At 49.8% G+C, this 17,633-nt stretch overlaps 1 protein-coding gene across 3 annotated transcripts in view; it reads right to left on the bottom strand.

Moving 5' to 3' along the window:
* Polr1A (RNA polymerase I subunit RpI1) overlaps positions 1-17,633 on the bottom strand; it is a 155,302-nt gene that overhangs the window by 25,044 nt on the left and 112,625 nt on the right. For all 3 annotated transcript variants that reach the window (XM_089555725.1, XM_089555736.1, XM_089555731.1), the window contains 2 exons: positions 7,144-7,387; positions 1,513-1,737 (listed from right to left, as the gene is read on the bottom strand). In XM_089555725.1, the coding sequence (XP_089411851.1) occupies positions 1,513-1,737; positions 7,144-7,387 (469 nt within the window). The remainder of the gene's footprint in view (positions 1-1,512; positions 1,738-7,143; positions 7,388-17,633) is intronic.

Genomic DNA, 17,633 nt, shown 5'->3' with positions numbered 1-17,633 from the left:
GGACGGTACGAGCCAGCCGTCGTACGAAGCGGGGTCCTAAAATTTGCGTCGTATAACCGAGGTTTTTAATGCATTGCCTCTATGGGGGTTTTGCCGGGACCACACAAATTCGTCGTAAAATGCGGGTCGTCGCATGACCGGGGGACGTATAATCGAGGTTCCACTGTATATGAGGAAAGTGGACGTCCGATCTCAAAAAAATGTCAGTCGTTTTCTTAGTCACATTTCTTGCTTCCTTCTTAGCTACAGTGGACAAATGCACCTGCTATTCTGACTGTGCTCTATATTGTCACGGAACATAGGGTGACAGGTCACTGACAGGCAGAATACGGCACCTAGCCAGCTCGACACACTTCAACGTCGCCCGTTTCATGCGCCACCTGAGAACACCAGGAGGCAATATATAGGACAGCTGTTTCAGACAATGCTGAAATCATGTTAGGCATACAAAGACTGTGATGAAATAGCAGCTTTTTTGCATTTTAATTTTTTAAATTCATTGCAGCCCTTATTCAGCCTTCTGCAATGACAACAAATGAGGAAACAGCTTGCATGCCTCAAGTGACCTCAACCTTGTCTGAACTCATGTGTGACATCATAGTCGCCATTCAGCTGTTGGAACTGAAACAAGCTGAGAAAAAAAAAAACCTGATAATAAATTATTTGCTGAGCTTAAGTGCATTTCAGGAGGTGATTCAGCTTTTCTGATGTCTTGTGCATGATTCGAAAGAAAGAACACACAACAAAATTTGACATCTCTGCTCTTTTAAAGTGCCTAAAATGTAGTTTATGGCACAGCTTCTTAAAGGTGCAAAGAAGAGGAATCTGAACTCGTCTTTTTGCCGCGGGAACTCGATCTACACATTCCGAGCATTCTTAGAAACGGACTTATTGCCGTGTGTGGCCGATTTCCCTAATTAAATCAGATTAATGTCCGGCTCCCATTTTTTTTTAAATTTTCCCCGTACGGTGGGCGGAGTCGACCAACGCGTGGAGTGCCTTTCAGTCAGCTCCGTGGGGGCTTTGCTTTCGCTTTATTTTGTTTTTTCAGGTTTCCGTGAATAAATAGTTTCATTCGCAGATAATACAGCCACAAAATAAGACTGCAGAAATAAAAATACACGCAGACTATTTGCTACTAAGGATTACTACGTATTACTCCGCTGATGGTAGAGCGGCAAGCCTCCACGGGACTGACTCCGCCCACCGTACGGGGAGAATTAAAAAAAAAAAAAGGTGGGAGCTGGACGTTAATTCGATTTAATTAGGGAAATGGGCCACACAGGGCAATAAGTCGAGGTTTCTAAGAATGCTCGGAACATGTAGATTGATTTCCCGCGGCAAAAAGACGAGTTCATTAAGCAATAACTTCTGAAAAATGCAACTGAGACACCAAAACTGGAGTAGTTGAGAAATGCATGCTGGAGAGAAGCAAGGCATCTGGGAGAATAGAAATTTTTTTTCTGTGCAATGCTCCTTAGGTAAGAAGAGGACATTCCTGCATGCCCCCACCTGTGAGAGGTTGACCGAGCTGATGCGGACGCGAAGCTCCTCTGCCCGCAGCTCGGCATCTGGCCGGGGCCGCAGGTGCAGGTCCATGGTGGGGGTGGCAATGTTGGCGCTGGCCACCATGAGGATCTCCCGCATGCGGGGGATCCCCAGGGTCACATTCATCTCCCCCCGACCGGCAAAGTGGAAGGTGTTGAGCGTCATCTGCGTCGAGGGCTCGCCAATGCTCTGTGGTGGGCACACAGAAGGGTCGGTGTTCAACATTACCCAGGGGACAAAGCGAGTTTCATACAAAGAAAGCACTTCACCCACAGCCCACAGGAATGACGGGATGGTAAAATGTTTTAGGGGAATCCCCCAAGGTGGAGTAGATTTGTAATAAGGGAGTAATTACTCATTGACATCCACCCGAGCACAGCCATACGGCTATAAAGGAAAGCTTTCTCAGAAACTTTGCAGTTAAAGAAAAATTCGTCCTGGTCCAGGGTTTGAACCCGGGACCACCGCTTCACCAGAGCAGTCGCTCTACCAACTGAGCTAACCAACTGAGCTAAAATAATTACTCCCTTATTAGGAATGACGGGAACACATAGTTTCTTAAGTAGTGTTCAGTCACAAACGTTGGCTTTGCCATGAAATCAAGGATGTGCTGTTATGCTCACCCCTCTGTGCCGATTAAATTTGTTTATTAAACAAATTTAATCTTGTCTTGTTTTAGGCTTGTGTGAATCTTCCATAAATTCAAATGTTTGGTTGAGTAGTCCAGCATTCGATGTTCGATTCAATCTGAATGTTTGGTATTCGAAACCTCGAAGTAAGGTCGAACCTACAAAAAAAAAAGAAATCCCAGCTCCGCACCACTTTCGGATGCCGATTGGTGCAGTGCTGGTCATTTCTTCTTCCTTTTCAGAAGCAGTCTTGACATTCCAATGACAATGTGTATTCCTGCCTCGCTTGCGTATGCGTTGTTCTTCCAGCAAGCCGAAACTGGGCGCTCATCGTGGGATTACATGTTTGCGCAATGGAGCCGTCTCATAAGGCTTTACTGTATATTCGCCTTTTCGGCAGTTTTTTTTTTTTCCCAGGGGGGGCCACGGGCATTTTATAAATCGACCACTGGATAACTCGGGCATTTGTTCCGGTCCCTTGAATTCCAAATCAATGAGGTTTTACTAGCCATCATGTGATTATTTGTTCACAGTTTTGTCATTATATGGAATTCATTTTGCATGACCACATTACTGGTTGCATACTGTTATGCTGTCTATCAAGTACTATTATTTATTTAGTATGCTTGTTTAGTATGCTTATTTAGTTATTTAGTACGTATAATTAAGTTGTAAAAACCATAGACTATATTGAAGAAAGAAAAAAATACGGGCAAAAACGCTTTCTTGTTTCTTAATGTATCAAATATTTTTATCATATTCATATTCGAAAATTTCAGTAATTTGCCACAGCAGTAAGTGCAGAACTGATTTCCATTATGCCTTGTGAGGTTTTAACTGGGGGGAAAACGTTCTCCCCGTTTAATCGTGGCTGACCGAGTTCAAAACCGCTCGACCCCACCCCGTGGTTGCGTACACTACCGAGCACAGTCCTTGCTCGAAGAGAACAAAGGAACGACACTCTGGCTGACACAAACAAGGCATTTATTGCTACAACAACAATAACGCCAGCTAGCAACAAAATACGCTGAGGAATCGAGGATGTCCGACTCCCCAGCACGGTTACGAGCAAATGTTCCCCACGCTAGGGCAAGGGGAAAACTCCGCGGCTGGACAGGACGAGATGCAGGGGAACATTCCTCCCCACGAGGCTTCGTGCCAGCCGGCGAAGAGCGGAGCCCGTGGCGACAGGTTCGTACAAGGCCAAATCCTGAGCCAAAGAGGGCCGTCTACCCTGCGCGTGCAGGAATCACGCCATCCATGGCGCTCGTCTCGCTGCGATGCAGGCCCTTGTTAGTTAAAGTAACTAACACGGCTGAGGAGGGTGCATCGCGGGGAAGCGAACCACAGGGGATGAGTTGAGGGTACATTGCGGGGAAGTGAACCACAGGGTAGACGGGTTGAGGGTACATTGCGGGGAAGCGAACCACGGGGGATGAGTTGAGGGTACATTGCGGGGAAGTGAACCACAGGGGACGAGTAAAGCGCGTCCCCACAGCCTTCATCAGGAAAGCGAGTGTAAAAGCCAAAAATCACCTTGCATCAGCAGCCACAGTTCAAAAGAGCGGATTCCAAGCCGTCGGCAAAATCGTTGCAGGCAGTTGTGCGCCTCATCGCACTTCTATGTGCATATATATGACCGCATATTAATGCTGATCCCGCAGGGAGTGTCAGCTGCACCATATAAAGTGCTAACTGACTCTGGCAGTCATTACTGGTAAAACGTAACAAGATGTGGGCATACATGGAGATGCAAAAAAAAAAAAACACTGCTTACCTGGAAAAAATTCTTTAAAGCGGAACCTCACTCTGAAAATTGTTTATTGTTTGGGGGAAATAATTGCATTGCCTTGTATGAGTCGCTGATGGGTAAATTCGAAATACTTTGTTCTAGCGCAAATTTCACTGTAGTGGCATTCGTTGTAGCGGGGTTTGAGTGTACAGTTAAAACTCACTGTGACACTGTGTTTGTGTCTTCTCTTCTTAGTCTCGCCTGCTGCGCTGTTTTTATGCAAAAAGCACAGCTTGTTGTCGTCCTGCAAAACTCTGCAAACCACGGCACCACACCATCCCGTGGAAACGCTAAAAATTTTGCCTCGCGGCAGCCACCGCACCTGCCTGTACCATCTGTTCCGAGACGTTGAACTTGCCGCTCAGCGCGCCACAAAGACGGCAATCTTAATGTAACCGTGAACGATCGCCACACTCTTACCGAACCCGGAGCACAAATGACAACTGACAAAGCACTACATTAAAAACTGGTAAAACGTGGCCGGCAGTTGTCAAAATGCATCAAACAGGCCCAGAAGGGAACTACCTGTGCTGTGCGTGAGCGGTGTCGGCTCTCTCATCAGCTACCGACGCTGCCCGGAAGCTCTGCCGTTTCGAGTGCTGGGGCCGCCGTGATTGGAACAGTGGCCCTTCCATTAGCTATTGACACTCCCTTGAGTGCCAAGTGTGCAGTTGAAAGTAAAAAAGAAAAACCCTTCCAAAAAAGCATGCAGAATAGCCAAACGCTATCCAGTGGAGCCACAGAGCAAACAAAATTGCAACCACACTGTAGCATCACCAATATACCATTTGTCTTGCCTTTATTTATGGCGCTATGATTTGGTTTTGATCATAATTGTACCCATCCCCCACTTCGGATTTTCATATTCTAAAGAGTAGGTCGACTTACAATCGTGTAAAAACGGTAATAAACAGAGATCACATTGAACTACACTAACGAGTCCTTGAAAAGATGAGAATTTCTTTTCGATGCATGCAACACTTAACGAATATGGGGAGGCCCCAGAACAGCACTTGGCAACACTCTGCTCCAAAAGGTACACTCAAAAAACAGCAAGGATGAAAGACGAGTGTTAAGTTTCCATGAGGTGCACATACTTGTTATAAAAATTCAGGGGGACACTTTGTTGACCTAGGTGAGGCGAAAGCCTTAAGCGCGGTGTTGCTACTTGTGTCACTGATGTGTGGTTCAGACGCTAGGCTTCGCCTCCAAGAGTGGAATGCGACAGCGTCTTGCAACGCTGCCAGGGAGTCCACAGAACGCCATCGCCCATTCGCTCTACACCTTGCTAGTCAGTAAATTGGCTTTTGAGGAAAGGAAATGTATCTGTCTCGCATATCTCGGTGGGCACATGAACCTCAAGCTCCCAGAAGGGTAACCGGAAGGGAGGAAGATGGGAGTGAATGAAGACACCATATTCAGCAGACGCGCCTTTTGAGTACAGTCGAACCCGGATATATCGAATTCGAAGGGGATCGGAAAATAGTTCGATATAGCGAAAATTCGATATACAGATATAGGCTAAAACTGCACTCCCGATCATAACAAATTGTGGCTTACCGTTTGGAACAGCCGCGAATAACATAGTATGGGCGCGCAATGTGAAAGCGCTTTATTTCGCGGGAAAAAAAAATCACTAATTTTGGGCTGCTTTTTCCCCTGGGAAACGAAGTTCAAAACACTGGCCTCGATCTTCTCGAGACTGTCCAGGTGCGAGAGCACAGTGCCTTCCATTTCGCCGCAACAGCGCCGAATCAGGCTAACGCTGACGCCAGTTCAGTGGCTGCGCACGGACGCGTTTCTTCGACAACACAGTTGCCCTCGTCGTCGCTGGAGTCGGCGTCTTGAACGCCAGCTACCGCTTGAACTTCGCTGTCAGCGTTAAAGTCCTCAACAGTCACTTCGGACGGAACGGCGCCGAGAAAATTGGACAAGTCGCGAAACGCGTCGTCCAAGCACTCATCGTCATCTAAATCTTCCGGACATTCATCTCCGGCCACTTCAAGGCCTGCCTTGCCAAAACAGTTGGCTACTGGGGCCTGCTTCACATCGCGCGTTGAACCACACGTTGAAACACAGGCATACACACAAAAAAAACACGCGAGGCGCAGATGGAGCGATAAGAGCGAAGCCTATGCGAGCGGCAGTCAACCCGGCCGCGAAGGAACGACAGAGGGAAAAGAAAGAGCAGGGAGAAAGATCGGCGCTCTGGGCTTCGTTTTTTTTTTTTTTTTTTTTTCTGAGCTCTCTCTTTTCCCCAGACCCACGATGTGCCCACGAGCGACCGTTTTCTCTCTCTCTCTTTCCCCAAGAAGCGTGGTCGCCGCGCGTCTCCATGCGGCGCTCTCTCTTCGCTGATCTCCAATGACCTTGACGGAGCACACGCCGGCGGTACAGGAGGAGAGGAGGAGCGGGAAAGCTCGCGCCGGTGGGGCGCAAAAACGGGGAACAAAAAAAAAAAAAAAGGGCCCTGCGCCTGCTGACTGCGGAAATGCTCTCCGCTGAGGCGGCTGAGGACCGGACAGGAATGTCTTTGGGGAAAGCGCACCTTCCAGGGGCGCGGTGCGGCGCGGCGTTCGATATATCCAATGTCCGGCGAAAATGGAATTCGATATACAACGCAACTGTCCTATAATTTTACATAGTATTTTCAAGGGGGTAATCTGTGTGTTCGATATAGCCAATAATTCGAAATATGCGGGTTCGATATATCCGGGTTCGACTGTAGTTAGCGTGCTCATCTCACACTCCGGAGACAGTGGTTTGATTCTCCAACTCGACCAGTTTTCTACTCGGTTTTAGTTATTTATGTGGTCTGACTAGAAAGGTTAATTAGGCTAATTGCTTAACTATTATTACTCAATTCGTCATTAATTAACATGCAATTATCATAGAATGCCTTAAATCGCGTTCCGATTTCATTCAAATGCCATCAATTAAGTAATGATTGGCATATGCCCGTATAAGGCACGTAACTGAAGCACGGACACATCTGCCGACATGGCTGCTAACGACAGTAGGAGGCATCAAAGGCTTTCGCCTCAGAACGCCAACCAGCACCTGCACAAGTCTAGATGCAAATGTCTGAGCAATAGCTGTGGAGTGAATCCCAAGACTGTTGTCCAGGTTCAAACTGCTATGGGGACATGACCTGCATGTGGAGTGGCGCAGTACCTGTGCAGCCAGCAGCCCCACGGGCTCCCCGGGATCACAGATGGCCTGCATGTTGCGCATGTAGACTATGCTGCGGAAGTCGTCCGCATCGATGCCCTTCGCCGAGCCTAGAAGGCCGTGTGGATTCTGCTCCACGTAGTCCTCAATGAGGGCATCCAGCCGCTCCGACACGGCACCCAGGTGGACGTCGCTCCGCAGCTTGGAGCACACAGGATCGGGGGGCTTCACCACACACTTGTTCAGCCTGCAGAGGAAATGCCCCAAGATTGCTTGCATCACGCTTGAAAACTGGCCAAGGCGAGCATGAGGAAATTGAGACGAATATTTTAGAACAGTTTTGACAACATGGAAAAGGGCGCTCTTTTATGTACTAGTTACCTGTGCTTAGCTGCCTCCAGTTTTTAGACCTGAACATCATGCTCGGAGAAAGGTGTGCATGCTGGTACTACTGCCCTAGAGCCAAGAAAGATTTTTTTCCTTTTGATTCGGCCCAATCAAGAACTGTTTAGAGAGGGCTATTGCGACCCTTTCTCTAGAGTCCGCACTGGTCAAGTGATGCTGTTGGCGCCTCGGAGAAAAGCGTCCCGTACTGGCGAACACAGAAAATCGAGCTGTCTGACTGCAATGCACGGAAGACGTCAATTTCGCGGGCGTCACGCGGTGCACCCTGAGCTCGAAGACAAGGTGGCAGGTTTCGTCTGCGCGCACTGTGCCAGATCCTTGCCAGTGACAGCAGAACTCATCCGCATCAAAGCTATCAAGCTCACCCGAGAACACGAACTGTCGCAGGAGCAATTCAAGTCACATAAAGGATTTGCACTTCACCGGCACACATCAATCTGCCAGAAGCTGCCAGAGGCATACGAGGACAAGCTGGCCGAATTCCAGCGCTAAGCTATCCGTCTCCGGCAGCAGCATGGCTAATGCTGGGACAGATCGGCAACGCCGATGAAACGCCGGTGTGCTTCAACGTGCCATCGTCCACCACAGTGTGGGAACACAGCGAGAAGGAAGTTAAGCTTCTTTCGACAGGAAACGAGCATTAGCGCTTCATGGTAATGCTCGCGTGTACTGCAGACAGCAGAAAGCTGCCCCCATATAAAATCTTCAAGAGGAAGACGCTGCCGAAAGAGCCTTTCCCACAGGAAGTTGTCGTTCACATGAATGAAAAGGGCTCTGTAAGCGAGGCCCTCACAATGAAGTGGATCAACACCGTCTGGAATCGGTGACCCGGCGCACTCCTGCGGTGTCCGAGCATGCTCGTCTTGGATGCCTTTCGTGGGCACTTGACCACCGGTGTGGAGCAGGCGCTTCGTGACGGGAGGATAGAGCTCACTGTCATTCTGGGGGTCATGATGTCAACACTTCAGCCGCTGCACGTCGCGCTGAATAAACTATTTAAAGACCGTGTGCGTGAACTCTATAATCAGTGGATGGCCGGGGACAACCCGACGACTCCAACCAGCCGGCTGCGCAGGCCGTCTCTTGCCACTGTGGCCACGTGGGTGTCTCACGCTTGGTGCTCACTGAATGACGATATGGTGGTGCGGGCATTCAACAAATGTTGCATTAGCAACTCGTTGGACGGTGCCGAGGACAACATGTTGTGGGACGCAGCCAGTGTGAAGCAGTCGTCTTGGGACGAGAGTTCAGACAGCTCGGAAGAATGAGCAGGCAACGAGTCTGGTGGCACCAGTAAATAGAACAAGTTTTGTGCCTTGTAATTTTTATTTCGACCTCTTTGCTTCAAGAATGGGGTCGATCGATATTCCGCCCCGACCTATCATCATCATCATCATCAGCCTGACTACACCCACTGCAGGGCAAAGGACTCTCCCATGTCTCTCCAATTAACCCTGTCCTTTGCCAGTTGCGGCCACTGTATCCCTGCAAACTTCTTTATCTCATCCGCCCACCTAACCTTCTGCCGCCCCTGCTACGTTTGCCTTCTCTTGGAATGCACTCCGTTACCCTTAAAGAGTCCCTGAAAGGGGTGTCTGAGGTTGGCAAAAAAATACTTGCATTATGTAGAGCGTAGGCTACTGAACGTTCATGCCGCGTACAATACATCAAAAGCGAGTAGATAATTTATAATACATTTTCAAAAACTGCTGCTCCCGAGCCTTGCGGCGACCAGCGGCGGTGAACTTCCGCCCGAATCTGTACTCATTACGTCATTTTAGTACTGTTTATGTCACCAGCGCAGGGCTATCATTGGTTCGCGGTGCCAACGTGAAATCGCATATTTAACAAACTAAAAGCTCTAGATACTTCACATTCTTACTCTTTACGGAACCATTTCGCATTTCACCACGGAGAGTTGTCGTTTATATGCATATTTACGCGGTTATTGTGTGTTGGGTGCCAGAAATTAGTACTGCACTTCCGGTTTACAATGTTTTCGTCTGCTCGTGCCGCTTGTGTCACACCGCCGGCGCCGCCGGCGAACCGAATCGAGAACCGAGGTGCGATTTGGAGTCGCCGCACTACTGATTTCTGTCGCGACCTCCGTCGCATGCGCAATCAAAATGGACCGGCCGTGCTGTGTCGTTAGTTGCAAAGCCAGGGTTTGGCAAGATGTTGCCCTTCGGCACTGTCTGCCGAAAGATGGAAGTGAGCGAGCTGTCGTCGTCGTCAGGATTCAGTGCCCGATATCTGAACGGCGTGTCCTTAAAAACTTGGCCGACGTACCGCACCGATCGTCGCTTGCGAACTACCGCCCCACTACAAGCAGGGACACACGGAGTGGTGAGCATCGCTGCGCCGCTCTACCCAAGCTCCGCTCACAACTGCTGTCGCACTTCGCCGCCGTGCATCAATGCCTGAGCGCTGCTTGGGATGATGTACAAATATCACAAGGCAAGATCGCCTTGTTATCAGAAATACTTCTCGAGCAGCGACAAAGCATGCCTGCTTATGTTGCAAGCTTTCGGCAACGGCACCGCTCGTGGGCGCTCCGGGCGACGAGCTCTGCTGCTGCCTGGCTGCCGTGGTCGTCGCTAGGCCTATTGCCTGTTTGGCATCGAAGCTGCAGCGGCCGGCGGTTCGGAAGTCGCCTGAGCTATAATAAAAGGCTTACTCTACACATCGCTTTGCAGTCAACAGCATCATCTCACAATAAAATAATAGTATGGTCACTTTCCGCGACTCCTTCAGCAGCGAAGCGAGCGGGCGCCAGGCGAGCCGGACCCCACGTCGGGCCAGCGGCAGCTGCGAGACGATTGTTGCAAGAAATTTGCTCGTATCACAGTCGTTACCTTTACCAGCAGCTCAGTATTGGTCAGCGATCCTCAAAAATGACACATTTTTCACATTTCTTATCCCAGGGTTCATTATTTACGTCAAGAACACACTTTAGCTCGTTTTTATGACGCCGGCAGACGGCCAGGCTGGCCGGCCGGCCGGCTTGCTCGGCATACCTCACGTTCGCACAAGAAAATACAAAACAGCCATGATACCAGACAAGATGCTTCCTAGATTCGAGCAACGACAATATGCCTGTGCAAAAGTGGATCTTTCGGCAACGACACCACCTGCGGCAACGCCGCGCAATGAACTGCGCGCTGGTCCCAGGCTGCCCTAGTCGTCGCTAGGCCTATCTGGTTTCGCACCGAAGCCTCAGCTGACGGCGCTGCGGAAGTCGCCTGCGCTATAATAAAAGGCCTACTATTCACATCGCTTTACTGCGAACTCGTCCCTTAATAAAAGATATGTTCGATTTCCACGACGCCTTCAGCGACGGAGCTAGCAGACGGCAGGCGAACCGCACCAAGTAGCAGCAGCACCAAAGCGGCTGTGGGATGAAATTTGCTTGTATCGCAGTCATCACTTTTACCAGCAACTCGGTATTGGCCAGCGATCGTCAGAAATGATGCATTTTTGACATGCATCTATCCCACGGCTTGCTATGGACGAGAACAAACAATACTAGCGCGTTTTTCAGTCGCCGGCAGCCGGCATCAAGGCTGGCAGGCTGGTCCGGCGTGGCTCGGCCCCGAGCGCCATGAGGAGCGCGCTGTACGGCATCGTGACGCTGCCGCTCTCCGCGCTCGTATTGACTACCGCTTCCCGTCGTTGCGTTTACCGCGCGCGGCTCGTCGTTGACACCGAGCAGGTTGGACGCAGGCGACGAGCTGCGATCGGCCGTTACGACGACGTTCACAACGGCGCGCCGCAGCGAATCGCACACACTTTTCGCACATGTGTCCCCGCCTTAAGGCTGAAATCCCATTTCGGCCCTCATCCGCAAAAGTCGTTCCTTCAGCTCGGGGTCCATAGTACGAGAGAAGCCGCAGCGACAGTTGCGAGACACAGGTGAACACAGCAGACAGCGGGAAAGCGAGCGAGCGAAAGAGAGCGTCAACCGGAAGTAAACAAACCGATCTCGTCGATGACGTATTTGTGGGCGGAGCATGGTCCCGGCCTGTAATCTTTATTTTTTTATGGTTCGCTCCGGTGTACGAATTGAGAGGGAAAAGGCTGGTGGTCATTTTTAATAGCCATTATCTCTGGTTCCACATAAGGTAGATCAAAAATGTTTGCGGTAGGATGATGGATCGTTCAATGTCTATCAATACTTCGACTTCTCTTTGCCTACATGGACACCGTTTCAGGGACCCTTTAAGGACCAGCGGTTACCTTGCCTTCGCATTACACGCCCTGCCCAAGCCCATTTCTTCCTCTTGATTTCAACTAGGATATCATTAGCCTGCGTTTGTTCCCTCACCCACTCCGCCCTCTTCCAATCTCTTAACGTTACACCTATCATTTTTCTTTCCATAGCTCACTGTGTTGTCCTTAACTTAAGCTGAACCCTCTTTGTTAATGTTTTTGCCCCATAGGTGAGTAGCGGTAAGATACAGCTGTTGTATACTTTTCTCTTGAGGGATATGGCAAACTGCCATTCATGATCTGAGAGAACCTGCCATATGCACTCCACCCCATTCTTATTCTTCTAGTTATTTCCCTCTCATGATCCGGATCTGCAGTCACTACCTGCCCTAAGTAGACATTCTCTTACTACTTCCTCGCTACTACTTACTACCTCGCTACCAACTGCGAACTGCTGTTCCCTTGCTAGGTTGTTGAATATTACTTTGGTTTTCTGCATGTTAACTTTTAGCCCCACCGTTCTGCTCTGCCTGTCTAACTCATTGATCATGCTTTGCAGTTCTTGTCCTGAGTGGCTTAGCAAGGCAATGTCATCAGCGAATCGCAAATTACTCAGGTATTCTCCATTAACTCTTATCCCCAACTGTTCCCATTCCAGTCCCCGGAATACGTTCTGTAAGCAAGCAGTGAAGAGCGTTGGCGAGTTCGTGTCTCCCTGCCTGACACCTTTCCGTATTGGAATTTTATTGCTGGCTGTATGGAGAACTATAGCAGCTGTGCAATCGTTATAAATATATTGTCACGTGCTTCCACAGAACCTCGACGGAAGAAGCAGAAGATGGACTGACGAGAAAGGAAGAAAAAGAGCTGAAGGACGCTGGTAGGCTTCCTGCTTCCATCCTGCTCCGACCGATCCCCTCTGTGAATAAACCCCCGTGCGTGCTAAGCACGTAACAATATTTCGATATTTTCACATAACACTCTTCCACACCCTGATTCCGCAATGCCTACATGACAGCTGAGGTTTCCACTGAGTCAGATGCTTTCTCGTAATCAATGAAGGCTATATATAGGGGTTGGTTATATTCTGCTATATATTTCTCTATCACCTTCTATATTTATATTTCTCTATATATATTTCTATATTTCTCAATCACCTGATTGATCGTGTGAATGTGGTCTATTGTCGAGTATCGTTCACGAAAGTGGTTGACAGAAGTCTAAGGTTGCCCTGACTCTATTAGCGATGACCTTAGTAAATACCACGTAGGCAACGGACAGTAAGCTGATCGGTCTGTAATTCTTCAAGTTCTTGACGTCTCCTTTCTTATGAATTAAGATGATGTTAGCGTTCTTCCAAGCTTCTCGGGTGGCTACTTTTTCTAGCACAATCTCTCCTCCGTGCTCGACCTATATTCTGCATTATATGGTACTGCTAACTCTAGCGAAGAATACTGGCACGTTAACAGAGGAGAGACGACTGCTTTCTTCAACGAAATATCCGTCCCATAAGTACGAGACTCTTTCACCCTCTCCGACCCATCCACAGAAAATTCGCCTAAACAAGAAAACTTACCCACTTTCGACATCAGCCCAGCCCTGCCCCAGAACAGACAAGACCAGATCCGCAATCTCCTTCGAAGCTACAGCAAGTGCTTATCATCATCGAAGGTCCGATGAATGCGGATTGCCAAGCATCGCATTATAACCGACCAGCACGCCCGACCTCTCCACCAAAGCCCCTACTGCAAGTCACCACTAAAATGACAAGCCATCCGGGACCAAGTGGAAGAAATGCTTCGAGATGACATCATCCAGCCTTTAAAGAGCACCTGGCCGGCACCAGTAGTTCTAATAAGCAATAATGACGGCGCACTTCCATTCTGTGTTGATAGCCACCCCTTGAACAAAAAAATGGCTGAGGCTTAACTTGGTTAAGCCTGGAGAATGCGAAGCATCATCGTGTCGCGTAATTTGGAGGCGCACAACCACAGCGACGGTGCGAGGTGGGCCCCCGTTTCTCCACTGTCGTGACGTCATCGTGTCACGTGGTGTGACGTCATGTATCACGTGATTTGGAGGCGCACAACCACAGCGACGGCGCGAGGTGGGCCCCCGTTTCTCCACTGTCGTGACGTCATCGTGTCACGTGGTGTGACGTCATGTATCACGTGATTTGGAGGCGCATAACCACGGTGAAGGGCTGAAGTGGTAGCTAAAGTAGTATGCTTCGCATAAAATTGGCTGAGGTTTAGCTCTGGTTAAACCTGGAGTGACACAAGAGCTCCGCCGAGTTGCCTACTTATACAGCTGCAACACCTCTCCCCCTCTCCACTCCCCTCCCCCAGCACATGCATGCGCACAGCAGTTGCAGCTCGGTTTCGACGGCGCGATGCGCCACGGGCAGCAGGAGCAGCTGCTTCGCACCACGTGATCAACCAGCTCAAGGCCACGGCGTCACACGGAGCTCAAGGGGTGCCACGCTGAAGGCTCGATGAGCTGGCGTAGTGTAGCACTCGCTACGAAAGAAAGAAGGACATCTACCCCCCTCCCCCGCATCGACAACGCACTGGACCGGCTCTGCAACCTCAAGTATTTCTCATCGATGGACCTCAAGAGCAACTACTGGCCGATTGAGGTCAGTGAAAGAGATCGCTAGAAGACTGCATTCATCACTCCAGATGGCCTCTGAGTTCAAAGTGATGCCGTTTGGTGTCTGTTCCGCACCAGCGACATTTCAGCGAGTAATGGACACAGTGCTGGCAGGCCTGAAGTGGAAGATCTGTCTGGTATACAGTCGAGCCCACTTATAACAGCCGCAGATATAACGAACGCTCGCTTAGTACGAACGAGGGCGGTGCTACCGTCAAAATATATATTGGGGCAATGGCACAGTGTCTCACATAGAACGAACCTTTGTGGCCTCAACACTCGGTTAAAGCGAACGCGAAGCTGTCGGGCCCCCGTAAAATAAAGTAAAAAAGAAAAAGCGCGCGTTGAAAAATGAAAACGAAAAAGCGCGCGCGCGCGGTGACGAAAGAGAAAGTGGCGCCGCCCGCGTCGCTGTGATGCATCCACGTGATCTGTTGCTCCGTTGCCACCCCGCGCTGAGGGCATTGAGCCGTCGATTCTTTCTGTGCGATGACACTGCGTTGACATCGTTGCCGCATCCGTGCCTTTCCCTGATCGGGGAGTTGAAGGCTGCCTCAACGCGCGAGCCCAAGGGCTTGACTTGCGCCTGGTGCGATGGAGGACTGTACGCCGACCTCTCCAGGTGCTAAAAGAAAAGCTGTCGACATCGCAACGAAGATGGCCATTGTTAATGAACTTGCTCAAGGTGCAAAAAACTGCGAACTGGTCAAGAAGTACGGACTGTCGAAATCGAACATTTCAACCATTGCTAAGGGAAAGGAAAAGATTCTTTGTGCTACCGTGAATGCCGACCCGACGACTAGAAAGCGCCTTCGGAAGGCGACCTACGCGGACGTTGAGGACGCACTGCTGAAGTAGTTCGCTGACGCCCGGTCTCGCAACGTTCCGATCAGTGGACCGCTGATGCTCTCCAAGGCTAAAGACTTCGCCTCCCTTTTGGACTTTCCCGATTTCAGCCCAGGCAACGGATGACTCCACCGGTTTAAGGCTCGCCACGGAATTGTTTCCAAGGCGGTCGTCGGCGAGGCCGCGTCTGTGAACAACGAGGACGTCGATGCGTGGCTTTCCGACAACCTCCCAACAATCACGAGCTATGCTCCACGGGACGTTTACAATGCCGACGAGACTGCGTTTTATCAGATGTTGCCATCTAAAACGCATATGCCTTGAAAGGCGACAAGTGCGCAGGAGGGAAGAACAGCAAGTTGCGCATAACCGTTCTTCTGTGCATCACGGACTGTGCATCACGGACTTTTTACAAAAATAAAGTTAACTTTCGTCTCGCTTGCTCTTTTTGACCGTATTATAGGTGGTCCACTTACTACGAACTTTGGATACAACGAACAAATGCCGCGTGACGATCAAGTTCGTTATAAGTGGGCTCAACTGTATTTAGGTGATGCCATTGCCTTCGCCTCAAACTTTGAAGTGCACCTAAAAAGGCTTCGAACAGCGCTACACGCGATCAAGTCATCCGGCCTAACCTTGAAAGCAGAGAAGTACCACTTTGCCTATGAAGAGCTACTGTTTCTAGGCCACATTGTTAGCAAGGAGGGAGTACGCCTGGATCCATAGAAAACAGCTGTTATCGCAATGTTTCCACTGCTGGCCAATAGAAAGCAGTGCGCAGATTCTTCGGACTGTGCGCATATTACCGACGATTTGTCAAGAACTTTTTGCACATCGCAGAGCCTCCGACTCAACTGAAAAAAGCAGATGTGCCATTTAAATGGGAAGCAATGCAAGCGGAAGCCTTCAAGGAAATTCAGCGTCATTTACAGTCCCCACCGATTCACACACTTTGATGAAAACGCTGAAACTGAAATTCATACCGATGCAAGCAGCGTGGGCCTAAGCGCCATCCTTGATCAGAAAACCGACGGACTGGAAAAAGTAATCGTATACGCTAGCTGTTTCCTGTGCAAGGCCGAGGCTAACTATATGACAGCTGAGAAGGAGGGCCTTGCCATCATCTGGGCTACGTCAAAATTCTCCCCATACCTGTACGGACGACCATTCAAGGTGGCCAGCGATCACCACGCGCTGTGCTGGCTCGTCAGTTTGAAGGACCCCTCCAGCCTTCCCACCGGCATGATGGAGCCTGCACCTCCAAGAGTTTGATGTCACCGTTGTTTACAAGTCCGGAAGCAAACACTCTGACACTGACTGCCTGTCACGAGCCCGTGTAGATGCACCACCGCCGGACGACGATGAGGACGCCTTCCTGGGACCCGTCAGCACCAGCTCTGTTGCACAGCAGCAACGCTAGGACCCCGACCTAAAATGCTTCATCGAATATTTCGAAGGCAAGGTTTCTTCATCCCCCGCAGTCGCCAACTTTTTCGCAGAGTGCATTCTACTGCGACCCGGCTCCCCTGATGTGCTCATCACGGACAGAGGAATAGCATTCACGGCAGAACTGACGCAAGTCATCCTGCGTTACAGCCAAATAAGCCAGTGGAGGACAATCCCATACCATCCACAGACCAACGAAGTGACTGAACGCCTGAACAAAACCATCGCCAATATGCTCGCCATGTATGTCGATGCCGAGCACAAGACCTGCGACGTCATCCTGCCTTAGATCGCCTTCACCTACGACACAGCAGTGCAGGAGACCACCCAGATGACGCCTTTTAGGCTCGTCAATGGCAGGGTGGCCATGGCCATGCTGGACGTCATGCTCCCATTACTGAAGAAGAGTACGACGACACTGTAGCCTACCTTCAAAACGTAAAAGAAGCTCAAAGGCTTGCACGATTATGGATCAAAGACCAGCAGCGGACCAACACCAGACGCTACAACCTACGAAGACGCAACACGGTATACAAGCCAGGAGACCGAGTATGGGCTTGGACACCTATTTGTCGCCACGGATTGAGTGAAAAGCTTTTGTGCCGCTACTTGGGCCCTACAATGTTCTTCATCGGCTAGGTAAACCGGACTATTGAGTCGTTCGCGACGAAATTACTGCATCCCGACGACGCTGCATCAGACCAGAAGTTGTCTATGTTGTCCACCTAAACCTCTCCTAGGCACGCTTAAGGACGCTGTGTTTCCACACTTGGAGTTTACTTTTGCCCGATCCATTTTATTTGTTTCTAGTTGCCTTATTTGTTTTAAAGCAATGGGTTGATAGATATTTGAGAGGCGAGTAATGCTGCGAATTTTAGTGGTGTTTGTTTGTTCATTCTTCAAAGCTACCAACAGGCCGCTTGTTTGTAATG

The sequence above is a fragment of the Amblyomma mixtum genome, chromosome 1 (assembly GCF_055824585.1).
Source record: "Amblyomma mixtum isolate Tamu chromosome 1, ASM5582458v1, whole genome shotgun sequence".
Classification (NCBI taxonomy): domain Eukaryota; kingdom Metazoa; phylum Arthropoda; class Arachnida; order Ixodida; family Ixodidae; genus Amblyomma; species Amblyomma mixtum.
The sequence above is the reverse complement of the archived record's forward strand: the minus strand, read 5'-3'. Positions and strand labels throughout refer to the sequence as shown.